The sequence below is a fragment of the Psittacula echo genome, assembly GCF_963264785.1.
Source record: "Psittacula echo genome assembly, chromosome: Z".
Taxonomy (NCBI): Eukaryota; Metazoa; Chordata; class Aves; order Psittaciformes; family Psittacidae; genus Psittacula; species Psittacula echo.
In genome coordinates, this window is record NC_137742.1 from 43,840,202 (window position 1) to 43,854,570 (window position 14,369).

At 38.2% G+C, this 14,369-nt stretch overlaps 1 protein-coding gene across 1 annotated transcript in view; it reads right to left on the reverse strand.

Annotated features, from left to right (window-relative positions):
* Window positions 1-14,369, reverse strand: part of FRMD3 (FERM domain containing 3) — a gene marked incomplete at both ends in the record, with an annotated part of 139,313 nt that overhangs the window by 39,846 nt on the left and 85,098 nt on the right. Inside the window, 2 exons of the mRNA XM_080638309.1 lie at window positions 358-481; window positions 1,678-1,775. Coding sequence (XP_080494435.1) covers window positions 358-481; window positions 1,678-1,775 — 222 coding nt within the window. The remainder of the gene's footprint in view (window positions 1-357; window positions 482-1,677; window positions 1,776-14,369) is intronic.

The following is a 14,369-nucleotide window of genomic DNA, read 5'->3' on the forward strand; positions in this document are numbered from 1 at the left end:
TCTATCAATAATTTTATAATTGCACTACATACAGAAATTTCACAGCAAAAGACATGTGATCTCTAATTAAAAGATGTTATTCCACTAATCAACCAGAGCAGCATCCATGATGTGCACCACTCCCACTAACCAGGTCTACATTTGAAGCAAATGCAGTCTAAATTACCAGCACATGTTCAGGAATCAGCTATGATTAATGAAGGCTAACAGGAAAAGAAAAACCACTACAATGAAACAGCATATTGAACTGTAGAGCATCTATTGTAATCCAAGGAACAAACCCTCCTGACTTAACATTCTCTATTTGGAAATATACAAGTGTTTCTTAGCTCATTGCCAAACAGCTTTCTCAATTACCTGAATTCATTTTTATGCATTTCAGCCATTTTCTTCTCGAGTTTTTGTGACTGCTTGGGAAAAATCTTAAAGTCACTGATGTAATTCTCTGGGTGTTCCTCCGGATCATAATCACCAAGCTCAGCTAAACAGATCCAAAACACAAGAAAAAAAAATACATAAATTCAATTTCAACATTAGTTAACATGGAAAAAAGTCAGTAAATACAGTGTAATTCAAGATACTTCCATGACTGGCAAGAATCCAGCATCTCTCAAGAAATGCTGCTTTAAAGAACCAATAGTTAACTGAAACAAAAAAATCCTTATAACTGCCACTCCAATCACTGAGTTTCAAGTGAAGTTCATGTTTATTAGCTGCAGCAGTAATTAGCAATCCTAAACTACTTTCTGTGTCAGAAACATGCTCTGTAAAACAGAGGCATAGGTAATCTTTCTGCTTTATGTACCTGTCATTCTGGTACCAGGCAGAACTGAAAAAATGCACTTCAGATTCTCCTCTTCTTTACACCAATTTAACCTCGCTGATATGTACTGGTTTAATTCTGTTCTAGCAGAGAAGCACAGGCTGTAACATTACACACGCTGGTCCACAGTATTTTATTCCTCTTCTAAAAGATGTGTCACTTAGGTACCCAAACATGGCATTTGTTGTTTTAGCTTTCTAAATAAGCCTCTTTCAATAAAGTCCTGAAACAGTCTTGGTTTGGATACTCTGCCTTATAATGCACTAAGACCTTCATTCACGTTAAGGCAAAAGGAAGGGAACTTCCACACATACAGTGTGCTTAATCAGACATCTAATTTCTCTGTGTGCAATTCAAGACATATTCCTGTATTTCTAAGGAAATGATGGGGAGAGAGAAGGGGAGAATTAAAAAAAATTAAGGACTTTCTCCTTGAATTATGTCTACTGTTTTTCCCAGGGATTGCATCATTACAGAGGTCTTCCTTACCCTAAGAAAGGGCACTGAATGACACTTTTTCCTGCTTAGGTCAAATGGAATAGGAATTTACATTCAGGATGCAGAACAGAATGTTGCTTTGTTTGTAACTGCAATCTAACATTAATGCCATAATTTTTCACTTAAATTCCAAGATAACCCATTAAGGATTTTAAGTTCCAGCTTGGTTTTAATTGGCTAAATGGCTGAATTACTTGAAACACTTTACAGTGCATGTCAGTGTAGGGAAACAGTGCAACAACAACAATTAAAAAAAGACTATTGCTAGCTATATTCCCACAACAGTTTTGAGTTTCTTTTTATACTGAACACTCCTATCAGTTAAGTATTTTAAAAAGCCTGCTGCTTGTACTTACCCTGGACAATACAGGCACCCAGGTAGGCAGCATCAGAAAAAGAACACAGCAAACGGCCATGGAAAATGTCCCTTTTTATTTGTAGGTATAAGAGGTACCTGAAATATAATTAAAAAAAAAAAAAAAAAAAAAAAACAGGAAACTATGTGGCATCTTTCTGTAATGCATTTAACTTACCAGTGTGGAAACAGCTGTGTGTCTCTCTGAAACCCTTCTGGATCTCTCTATTGCTGTCTTAAATGGCAGGGAAAAGAGGCAAAGTGCAACCACCGGGAAAGCTAGATGTAAGACAAGAGATTTTTCTCAATAACAATGAAATAATGACAGCAGAAGTAATACAACCCCACTAAGAGATAGCATGGCAAGTACTTTATCTAAAATGTATACCTGTTACAATGCTCATCAGTAATCTGAAATAAATTACAGTGTGTTTGCATGAGCACACCTTCTCTCATTAAATGCAGGTATACACAGGAAATCTCTCATTCTACCACTGTACACAAAACAGCACATTGGCCACAGTGCAGAGGATTTCTTTCCTTTTCTGTTTTTTAATCTGCTAAGAATCCTAGATGAAGTTTTGAGGTAAAAGCAACTACCTGAGGCCCCGGAAGCATCAGGCACAGGTGACTTGCCTGGGAGCAACTTGTCCCATTTCTCTCAGAGCTGTTCTACCTCCAGGAGGACTTGGGAGAAGAAAACAATAGCCTCCTTCTACCTGTCCTCCAACTCCTACCACAGAGCAGCATTGTTTCTAGTAGCAAGAGTAGAAGGGCAGCCACAAGGCCATAACCATCTCTCCCTTTCTCCCCTAGAGAGCAGCCTCCCAGAAATGGACTCACTTGGAGCTAGCTAGTTACCATTCAGCAGCTTTACCCCTGTGGGAAAATTAAACCATTTAAGCATCGATTAAGCCAGATAAAGTCAACTATTTAGAGGGTGCTATCAGACTCAGTGGCTTCTGCCAGTGTCTTTGGCATATTCCTTGATGCTGCCAGTCCTGTCCAACCTTGAACTACAGTGTAGACAATGAAAATGTGCTTTATGAATAACACTGATGTCAGACATATTTTGCCCTTTACTTGGATCTGTGTGTACCATAAGCTCCTGCACCAAGTAGCTTATCTGAAGCTTATAGTGCATTCTAGATATAAGACTGGAAGTACTATCTATGTGAAGAGCAAGAGGAATTTTTCTCCTTTCCTTGAATTGTTACTAATTGCTACATAAATACAAGACAGTTACCACAGAGAAAAGCAATTTGTTCACATTGTGAACACATCCCTTTACTCATTACAGTATTAAAAGTTTCTACAGGAACCTTGCACTTCAAGGCCTTTTTCTTTTATTTTGCAACCCCCTTTTTTTCCTGTAATTAGTGTCCAGTAACAGCTCACTAATTCACTGCCATGATTTGGTACTGGTACAGTACAAGCAGTTCCCAGAGGATAACTGCATCAGGATGCACCAAAGGCCTCAATGAGATGCAGTAAAAATTCTTAGTCTGCAATGACAGCAATGACAGTAGTCTGCAATTTCCAGACTACTGGAAAAGGCTCAGTATATTGATACAGATACCATACATAACCTGGGCAAAGGAGCAGTCCACATCCTAAAACATTTGGTAAGTCTTTCCAGCGTGAAAAACTCGGTTGCAGTTCTTCAGAGTGACCACTAGCTTGAAGTCAAACTCAGTTCACCTTTTAAGAAAGTGCCAAAATCAGCCACCTGTGAAAAAGCATCCCAAGACTTCACAGCATGGCTTGTTACTTGAGCTGTAAGGTCAAAAGATCTCTGCAACACTGCACACTTGTGGCTCCTGAGTTTTAAAATTACTTTAATGACATACAAAAGTAAATAGGCTTCTGGAAAAGAATCCTGACCAACATTTGCAGGCATGAGGCTGAGATTAGAACTAAGAATTTCAAGTCTCAGGACTATGCCAGGTCTGACTCTAGAGCTGTACTGATGAAAGCAACACTATGAACTCTAACTTTTCCATTAATATTTTGGTATTTCAAGAAGATAAAATAGTTTTGCAGGAAATTATTTCCCATGTAACAGAACTGGGAACCAATACTTCACACCTTGCATCTATTACAAGACCATCTATTATCTTCAAAGCCCAGGGAGAAATGGAAAATGTTCCAGAATTGACTCAAAGCATCTACTCAAGTCAGGCAGCATCTCTCTGTCTCCCTGTCAGATGCTATGCAATAAATCACAAGTTAAGATTCCTGAAGTGAGATGGCAGGGAGTCCCTTTCCCCCTCCAATATACAGTTATTTTATGAGAATAAACCTGAAAACACACAGACGTGAATTCATTAGAATCCAATCCCCCCCTTTTATTTTTTTTAATAATAAATACAGCCATAAATACACCAGTTCACAATAGATCACTAAGATAGTACACTGGCACTTAGGATCAAAGGCAACAGCAGCAGCATCAGACAGTTCTCAGAATGAGGGCAAGAACTCATTTCTATGCATTCCACTAAACTTCTGTGTGGATGAATATAGGAGTCTGGGTGGGAGTGTGCATACTTGTGCCTTTTCTAAGCAAATAGTTTGCTGCTGATCAAAGAGGATCAAAGATCCTCAATGCTGTTATTCAATTTCTGCATTCATAATAGTCTCAAGTCGTCTGAGCTAATCTTGACCAAGAAATGCATAGTTTTATTTTCCCTGTAAGAAATGAATTTCTTGTGTAAGTCTGTTTGCAACCTGAAACTGCCAAAATTTGTCAAAAAATACTCCCCAAAGTTAGTTTCATTACAATATAAAATAATGTATACTCTTCAATCTAAATTGTCAATATATGAATTTTTGTCAATTATGTGATGCTAATAATAATGTATTATTACCCATTTCCTCCAGCTAAATCACTGGCTCTGCAAGTTGTTCAGAATTTAAGAAAAAAAAAATTAAAATAAAACAAATGAACAATTAAAAAAAAAAGCAGAAAATTTCCATTATCATTTTTCAGTAACTTCAGCATAATATATTTTTCATTGTCTTGTCTCCCTAAGATAACAGAAAATACTTCCTTTCTGTAACAATTAGGAAAACAGAAATACATATTCAATTTTTGCTGAGAGGTATATTAACAGAAAATAGACAAGAGTAATCAGGGGATATATAACTGAAACAGCACATAAGATATAATTTTAGGGAAAAGAACATTTGTGCCTCAGAGCTGATTTCTTACCAGTGATCATCCTGGGATGACAGAGCTGAGCACAAGCTTCTGTCACAAACATGGGCCACAGATGTTATTCATCTGTCTTTGCTTTAAAATATAGCATATGTATGTAATATATAAAATATATAAAATATAAAATCCCTAGTGCTTGCTACTCTCAGGAAGAAGCTCTGGCTACCCTCCCTTGCATGAAAGGGGTTTAGTTGTTTTCTCTTAAATGGCTCATGTACCTGCATATTACACTAACAGTTTTTAAAATAAAAATACTGACCTTTATTTTTTCTGTCACTAAGAGTCTGTGCTACTCAGTTGTTGCATGCATTTCACCATTGAATCCTTAATTAAATAGTTCAAAATTGTACTTCCAAAGAATTATTTCACTTCTGAGATTAAAAAAGTACGAAAGAAAAAAAGAAAAAAAAAAAAAAAGGAAAAGAAAATTAACATCTCCAAGACAGAACACAGCAGTCCAGAAGGCAAAAGAGACACAGAGCACAGTTCACAGTGGAGACTGGAGAAACTGTTAGACAGGACACAAGACAAGCACTTACACTCCTAAGGAAGGCAGGGAATTACCCATGCAGAGGAGAATCAGAGTCTGAATATGTCAGCCACACAGCAAGCTGTATGGGATGCTGTTCACCTACAAAGCAAGAAGGGCAGTTTGGAACAAGACTAAGACACTGAGGTCTTTCAAATGAAAGAGATCCATGCACTTTGGACTAAAAGCTAATCTTGCAAGCTTTGCCAGAGGTTGGCTCAACCTCAGACACTTCGTATAATCCTGATAAAGTAATTTATGTCCCAGGTCAGCAAAGACCTATGAATGTGTACCTGACTAGTGAAATCAGTAAGGTTTTTTGCATATACTTAAAGTTGCCTACACCTACAGAAATAACTTGCAAAATCAGATCTTATTTTGCTGCTTCTTGTATCCTTCCACCACAACTGCTTTTTCCAAGCCCTGGCACAACTTTGTAGCCTGATTTACAGTCCTAAGTACCAGCAAGCTAGTAAACATATGCTTCAGTGCTTAGACTCTATCACTGGAATGACCTAATTTCCATCTATTATCTGTTTGCAATACAGATGACTCAACTCCAGGTTAGCCAAGCCTTTCCTGCAACTGCAGATGAAGGGTCAGCAATATTTATCCTTGGTTTAAGCAGGCTTTGTGACCCCCAGAGATCATGTTCCTAACTGCTTATCAGTCAATTTATTTATTGACTTTTATCTATTCTATTTTTACTTATCTATTTTAAGATGCTCACTGAGGCAGGAAAGCTTTCCCGCTACCGAATTTTGTGTGTTTTTTTCTCGTGTTCAAGTCACTTCACTCATTTTATTCCAACAACAAGCATTTTTCTTAGTGTTGTCGCAGCCTTTCTAATTGAAGTACATGGTCACCTCAAGAGATAGAGCAATGTTTTAAAACTGTTATCTCAGCATGGTGTCTTTGACTACGCTGCTGTTTCCCATGCTACTGTGCATACTCAGGTGCAGAGTAGCAGAGGGCAAATGAACGTGTTTACAATATCCCTGGACTGGGTGCCCTTCTCTCTCATAGGAATTTTTGATCATTTTATGCGTATTATTCTGGACACTAACTGCGTATTCCCTCTTCTACAGTAGATATCAAGCACACTTCAGGAGCACTGGTTTCTTACAAAGTCTATGAATCTAACCTAAACAGTAACTACTACTTAATAGTATGTAATACCACAACTAAGAGAATGATCTTTTCTGTGCTTTACAGTACCACCTAGATAAAAGGCTAATAGAAAAGATAGTTATATTCTCTAAAATTATATTGCTTGTCTACTTAATAATATTTGAGGAGTATTTTGATATTTTATAAGTTAAAGAAAAGCCATCACTCTAATAGTTACTGATAAAACACAAAGCTGACAGGTAGATCTTGTAGTCTTCAAAGACAGGTCTCTGAAGTTATCAACTCAGGGTGGCGCAGTAGCCAAAAAAGCCATGAAACACTGGGCAGCATCAGTAAAGATACTGTGAGCAAGACAGAGGGGAATTTTGACACTATTTAAAGCCTTGGTGTAATCACATCTTGAATGTTTTACATAGCTCTGGTCTCTGCATCCTAAATTGGATGTAGTTGAGGCTAATACAAAGAACAACTAAAATGAGTGACAGAATAGAGCCTCCCTTAGAATGGTGACTGAGAGGGAATAAGAGTGAGTCTCATAAAGTCTTGAGGGTAGTGGGAAAGGCAAACGTAGAACTGCTGTTCACTGAATCCTGAAATACTAGAGCTACAGGGAAGCCATGGGAATCAGGAAATAGCTTAAGGCAAACGAATGAAGTACTTTACACAGCAGGTAGTGAACTAACTGCCTCAGGCCGCTGTGAAGACAAACGTTATTACCAAATCCAAAAAAAGAATGATTAGACAAATTCATGAGCAACAGATCCAGAAAATAACACTAAAATGAATAGGCAGGAATGTAACTGTTAAAATCCTAATATAATAATTCCAGAAAACTTTTAGTGAATTTGGATGCGGAGAGCGTCTATTTGTTTTCTTGTTTTTCTGGAACACTAGCATGGCTTAAACCCATCATAGCATTTGTAAAACAGACAGACATGGAAATAAGCATGCCACAGTAATGTCAGTACAGCAGTTGCCCTTTCAATCCACCTAATCAGTCATAAGCCAAATTCTAGCATTAGAATTAGTAACTAGGAGCATAGCCATCATCACTTCAAAACATAATCTTCATTCCAACACAGGAAAAAAGAGAAAAATCTATTTATCTTAAAATATCTAACATCAAAAGTAGTAGCAAGTACTTTGTTAACTTATTTAGGAAATTACATTACTTTCTTTTATGTTAAAAGGCACCTGCAGGAAGAACCATCCCCCTTGGCTTGTGCCTTCTGGAGAGAAGTATGAACGCTAAGCATTCAAACACAACAAAAGTAACAGCACCGTGTAACTTCATCTTGAACTTACATCCCTCCTGGATGGCCAAAATCATCAGAGAAGCTCTGGATCCACAGAATTTAAAAAAAAAAAAAAAACAACACAACAAACAAAACACCAGAACAAAAACAAAAACAAAAACCAATCAACCAACAAAAAAAACCCCAAAACCAAATAAAACAAAAAAAACCAACAAGAACAACCACCACTATTCCCTCAGAAATAAATAGTCTATTTTCTGCCTTGCAGTGGGGGTGAGAAGGTTACTTGAATAACAGCTTTCTAGTAATCTCAAATATCTGACTTTGGTGGTCAGGATGATGACTGCTACTTGGATCTAGTAATACATGGGCTTGACCTCCTGGCTTCAGAGCTGGCCAGTTCCTGCATTACAGTGTATTGTCTTTCCTTGGGAAAAGTGTGAAAAACTGCCATGCCAGCCAGCTGCTTGACAGCATTGGCTACAGAGGGAAAAAACAGAAAAAAAGCTTTACTGGTATGCAATAAGTCATTTCACCAATGAATTAAGAGCACAGAGGAGCAGTAAGACACAAGCTTTGTTTTGGATACTGGATACCTAAAAGCCCCAAAAAATGCAGAGGATTCTATTCTGCAGGCTTCCAGAACTAAACTACACCACCTCAGCCTTTCTCCCTTCCCCATAGAGGATCACAAGAGGACCTGTGAACATGTAAGGTCTCCTTCCAAAATAGGCACAAGTGCCACCAAAAAATGCAGGACTGTCCTGGGTAATTTTTTTCCTCACTCTGAATGATTTCTGCAAGCCTTCCAGCACTATGTGCTCTTACTAATGACACTCATTCATTTTTAAGACTTGCACTATTCAATCTAATTGTGAATCCAATACTATTAGAACAATAAATTCACTTGCAAACCAGCCAATATGGCCTTGAGAAAGCCAAACAGACTTGCAGAGGTATCAAAACATAGCTACCATTGCACATCGCAAGAGCAGGACAGGGTACCCAGAGAGACAGATGATGCTATTCTAATGATGCCTGGAACAGGTGTCAGCAGCACAGGCTCACCTCATATTCACTCACCCTTGGAAGGATGAACATATTGCAAGACTTTCCAACTTGCAAATAATGGTCTGATAATCAAGCATCAACAACCAGCTGGAGCATTATCAGTCCCAGCTGCCTTCCTGCTTCTGAAAGGAAAGCACCAGGCTCTTCCAACACAAGGCAGTAACAAGTACAACTGCTTGAGATAGGACCAGTGGAGCATTGCATGCATGCATGCAGCTGTACTGCTCTTCCTCGCCCCAGCTAGCTCATTCAGAGCTCTTGAATTTGCCATGTTTACATACCCCAAGTCTTTGTCATTTTATATGACTTCCAGTTAAACATTTTTTATCTGCTTTTCTTGTATCAAAGTACTCATTACACTGTTTTATGACAGGCTAGTGATTGAAGAACTCCTTCTTGGATTAGGAAATATGGGTTAGGAAAAAAGGGCATGATGAAAGCTAGTTGAAATAATCCATCTTTGGTTAATTTCACCAGATACTCACTGTCGTGGTTTAAGCCCCGGCTGTAAATTAGAACCACGCAGTCTACTTCCCCCCCCCCCCACTCCCCAGAGGGATGGGGAGGAGAATCGAAAGAATGTAACTCCCACGGGTTGAGATAAGAACAGTCCAGTAACTCAGGTATAACACAAATCACTACTGCTAACACCAATAATAATAATGATAAGAGAAATAACAAGGGAAGAAAATATGATACCGCTCGCCGGAAAAGAGCCCGACCGAAAGGAGGAGGTGCCCTTCCGGGTAGCTCCCAGTTACATCCCCGGGCATGACGTGCTGTGGTATGGAATACCTCTTTGGCTAGTTTGGGTCAGGCGTCCTGTCCCTGCTTCCTCCCGGCCCCTCCTCCTCCCTGGCAGAGCATGAGACTCACAAAGTCCTTGGTCAGTCTAAACATCAGTTGTTATCAGCTCTTCCCAGGCCAAAAGTCAAAAACACAGTGCTGCACCAGCTACTAAGAAGGAGAAAAACTGACTGCTACTGCTGAACCCAGGACACTCACACATGCCATTTTCTAGGTCTGTTTTTCCTACAATAATCATGGATTACTGCTGATACAGTATTATCTGTAGCATTTCAGATTATTCCTTTGGGACCTCAAATGACTTTATATTCCCTCATTTTAATTATACATACAGTATAATGTAGGGATTTGGAGATAAGAAGGCATGAGGAGGCCTTGAGCTGCTTTATTACATAAGAAAGAACAAACACTGACTTATTTATTACCTAAGCAAGAACCCTGAAAAAAAAAAATAGTAAAATTTTGTGCCCAGATATGACCATTCTTTCGATTCATCTGTTCACACTCTCTTAACTGTTCCCATTCTGTTCAAACACAACATCTCAGGCTTTCCCAGATGTGGACTCTCCCAGGGTGCTGATCTGTGATAAAAGAATAGGAAGAGAGGCACACAGCCAAAATACCTGTGCTTTCAGAGAGCGTAGTGTGAAGCTGTGCATACAGCGGATTGAATGACCTCTGTAGTTACAACTTCCTTTATGACAATTTTGTGTCTTTTTATGCCATGCCAGCAGAATAATCTTGACCATAATAGTGAACTCTGGAATATCCTTTTTTCTGCAAGCAGTTCTGTACACATAGCTAAAGAAACATCCCCTCTCACCATGAAGCCTACCATGCTTTCTGGGAAAAACAACTGGAAGGTACCACAAAGACGGGGAAAAAAAAAAAAGGGGGAAAAAGAAGAAAGAAAATTAGCAGAAAAGGAAATTAGCAGTAATATTGAAAATGTACTGAAAATGTATGTATTCAAGGTCTCTACTCCAATCGTGTGCAGCATCACCCTGAAAACAGGCTACAGAGCAGATGTTGATTTAACAGGAAAAGAAACTGGAATTCTGTTTTACAGGTTTGCATAGTTTTACAGGAAACAAAGGAGATGGGAGGACCTGGTGTCATGTTGCTATTGCCTACTTAAAAACTAGTAGGGATTATTCTCATTAGGGATGCTCAGTGAAGCCAGTTAAATGCCGTTTTCTGAAATGAAAGTACTTTGTTCTCACTCCATGCCACCTATAAGTACTAGACAATCAGATCTAGCAAGCCACAGATACACCACTCAGAAGACGCTGACACCTTCCACATACTACACATGAAGTAGAAGTCAAACTCTCAGAAATGGCCACAGCATAGAGAAACATCACACTTCTACTGAGGCTGAACACCTCTCTCTGTTTAAGATACACAAACTGTTCAAAAGTCTGTATTTGCTGTTAGTGTTGCAATCTGCTAAGCCTCCAGTGCACCTGAAATAAATTGAGGCCAAATCATTTCAGCAAAATAGGTTAAATCCTTGACACTTTCTCATCACGGTTTTTAAACATGCATTGAAAAAACTGCCTGATTGACTACTGAAAAGAAATAGTGTGTCTTTAGGATCTCTCAAACATGTTTCAAACATGTATGGCTTCACTGTCCCGCTCAGCAAGCAGTATTTCCAAAATAAGGACAGATCCTCTAAATCCATGCTGACACAAGTTAAAGAGATGAGTTAAGGAAGTTAAGCACTAATGTGCCTTAAGATTTGGACTTTGTTGACAAGTCAGGATTCATGTAGTCTGTTACTACACAAACTAGAGAACTCAGAGTGACAAGCCCATGGCCACTGAAAGTAACTTGTGAATTACAATCCTAACACCAGCTGACTATTTAGCAATAATACCTCTAAATGCCTTAACAGCCAGAGGCAGGCACTGATTTTATTTCAAAAGCATAGCTATGGAAGTGATTATTAATTAAAAGGAGGGAAGATGAAAGTAAGCAGCTGGAGTGGTACAACATGACTAACAATATCCATAGGCATCCTTAGCAGTGGAACAAAACTACAGGCAAGCATGTGGCTCGGTCCTTTGCCCGAGGCACTCCTGGCCTCTGAACACACTGTATGCACACTTTTTCAGGTTTGTACAATTTTTTTTCCTACAATATCATAAACAGAGGGATAAATTCAACTGTGTAATTCTCCATCTTTATTTCCTGAAAATAGTTCCAACTGCAAAACCACAGGACCAACTCAAGAATTACACTCCAGCACAGCTCACCAAACGTAGGATAGAAATGATGTGGGAGTAATCTGAGGTGAGAAATATTCAATTTTCTCACTGTCAGTGATGTCTAAATCCCCGAATAGCATTTCTAGACATGTGATACTATTTTCACAGAAATCAAATAATTTGCCCCATACACACAGAGCTTCATGTACTGGATAGATTATTTTTTTTTTTACATCAGATATTGCTATGGAAGAGTAGGAAAAACAGATGTTTTTAATATCTGGATGTCTCTTTGAGGCCTCTATGGTACTTGATTAAAGATTTATCCCTATAAAGCTTTTACAAAGACTGCATCAACCATAATCCACATGGCGGATTTAGACAGGGTTAATTGATATTCTGAACCAAAGAGTACAGGACAGGATGTCTTCCTGTATCTTAATTTAATTATCTAAATGGGACTACAGACACCTGTCAGATTTCTACCCAATTGAAGAAGCAAGACAGCAGCTTTCTTACATGCTTAGACATGGAGAGTAGCAGAAATACAAAGCACTAGTACTCAGACTCAGCTGACTGGATATACAGCTATGAAGTACAGATGGCTTTAAGCCAAAGGGTGACAATGTTACTAATTTATTTTCAAATAATCTTAAGCACACACTGAAATAAAGATGATGGCTCAGTGAAGACAGCAGAGGTAAAAAAAAAATAAAAAATTTACATCTACCAAAAAGCCAATTAGCTTTCAAGTTTTCATATCTTCCCTCTGTCACACACTAACAGGCATTTTTCTTCTTGAATTTCACCTATCACTGCAATACAAGGAAAAACAAAAAACAAAACTGAAGCTAATTTACAGTGTCACCTTGAATCTGACCCTCTGCTTTAAACGATGAAACAAATTCTCAGAGGTGAATTACATGACTACACATCACTCATTTCAGGAGCATTTTCTGTACTTTGTTATTGTGTAAGAGACCTGGGCAGACACAAAGCAAAGCCTCCAAATAGCAACACTGGGAAACTATAAAGCTAATAAGATATGAAAAGGCATCATGTGCACAAGGTGCACATATGAAAAGATTAGTTATTTCTCCTTTTTAAGTCTTAATAGTATTGGTTTTAACTGAAGACCATAAAACATTTTTTCATACAGCAGCTGGACTTTAAAAATTATTTTGAAAGGTTCCAGCAAAGCCTAAAACATACTGACAGCACAATACACTTCAGTGAGCTAATTCTAGATTCTTTGCATTTCAATAAAACTTCTCCTGGGAGGGTATCCAAGTAGTTTAAAAAAAAAAAAAAAAAAAAAAAAGTCAATTAATTAAGACTCTTCAATAAGAAAGGTTTACATGAAGTTTATACTTTGGTTCATAACAAGTAAAATGCTCATTCAAGAACAAAGACTAAGAAATAAGGAAAATCCATTGATTTCCTGGTTTACAACCTGTTCACTCAGTTAAAGAGTTTCAGTATTCCACCCAAGATAAATAGCTATAATGCGAACTGTATGTTCCAGCTGCCCTATACAAACTATAAACTTCCCATTCAGCAGAATGCAAGCTGTTCCTGAAACTTTTAGAATGAGATCAGTGATAATGGGATCACTCCCATTCATGCAGTGACTCATGAGCATAAGAATTTGCAGGGACTGGGGAAAGCATCAGTGAAGAAGTCAGAGCAACAAGTGTTTAGAGGCTCCATGCTTCTGCAACATGCAACTGCAGTGTGACCTCCTGACTAGCAACGTGGCAAGGCATATTTACATGTAGTCCTGCACAGCTGGTACACAGGTCAAAAGAGCTGTTGTTGTCCTACAATTTTCCCCAATTGCATTTCTTGAAAAGTACCCAAAGCAACAAAATAGTCACAATGGCTAGCAGAAAGGTCAAAACTCCCATTTGTTAAGTATGACTTTATTTTGACATACGTATGGCTATTTTTACAGCATAAGCTGGAAAATCCCAATATAAGCAAAAAGAACTCTTAATGTCCAGAACAGCTTTACTTTAAAAATATAAATATATTGCACCTCTACATCAGTTTGCTAAAGTACGTTAAAAATACTATCTTGGTTGTGATCCTAAAAATACACACAAAAGAAAATTCAATGGGACTACACACGTTCCTGTTGAAAGAGTTAAGGCCATTACTGAATTAAACTTCATAGATGATTTCAATAAGCAAAACAAAACTAAGAACCAGAAGGAACTTACTCAAGATCACAATCCTTGCCAGGGTAGAAGTCAGAATAATCCTTATCCAGTCTTTTGACCATTGTTTCTGAAAGTTCTTAAACAACGTGACTACTTCTCTGTATGTTACAAAAAGGTTACCTTAACCCGTTTTTAAAAATCTATAGGTATCACAATAAATAAAAAAGCTACCAACAGTGCAAATGGCTGTTCGGTCTAGTATTTTAGCATAAAAAGCGAGAACCCTACTCTACACAACACACAGTCT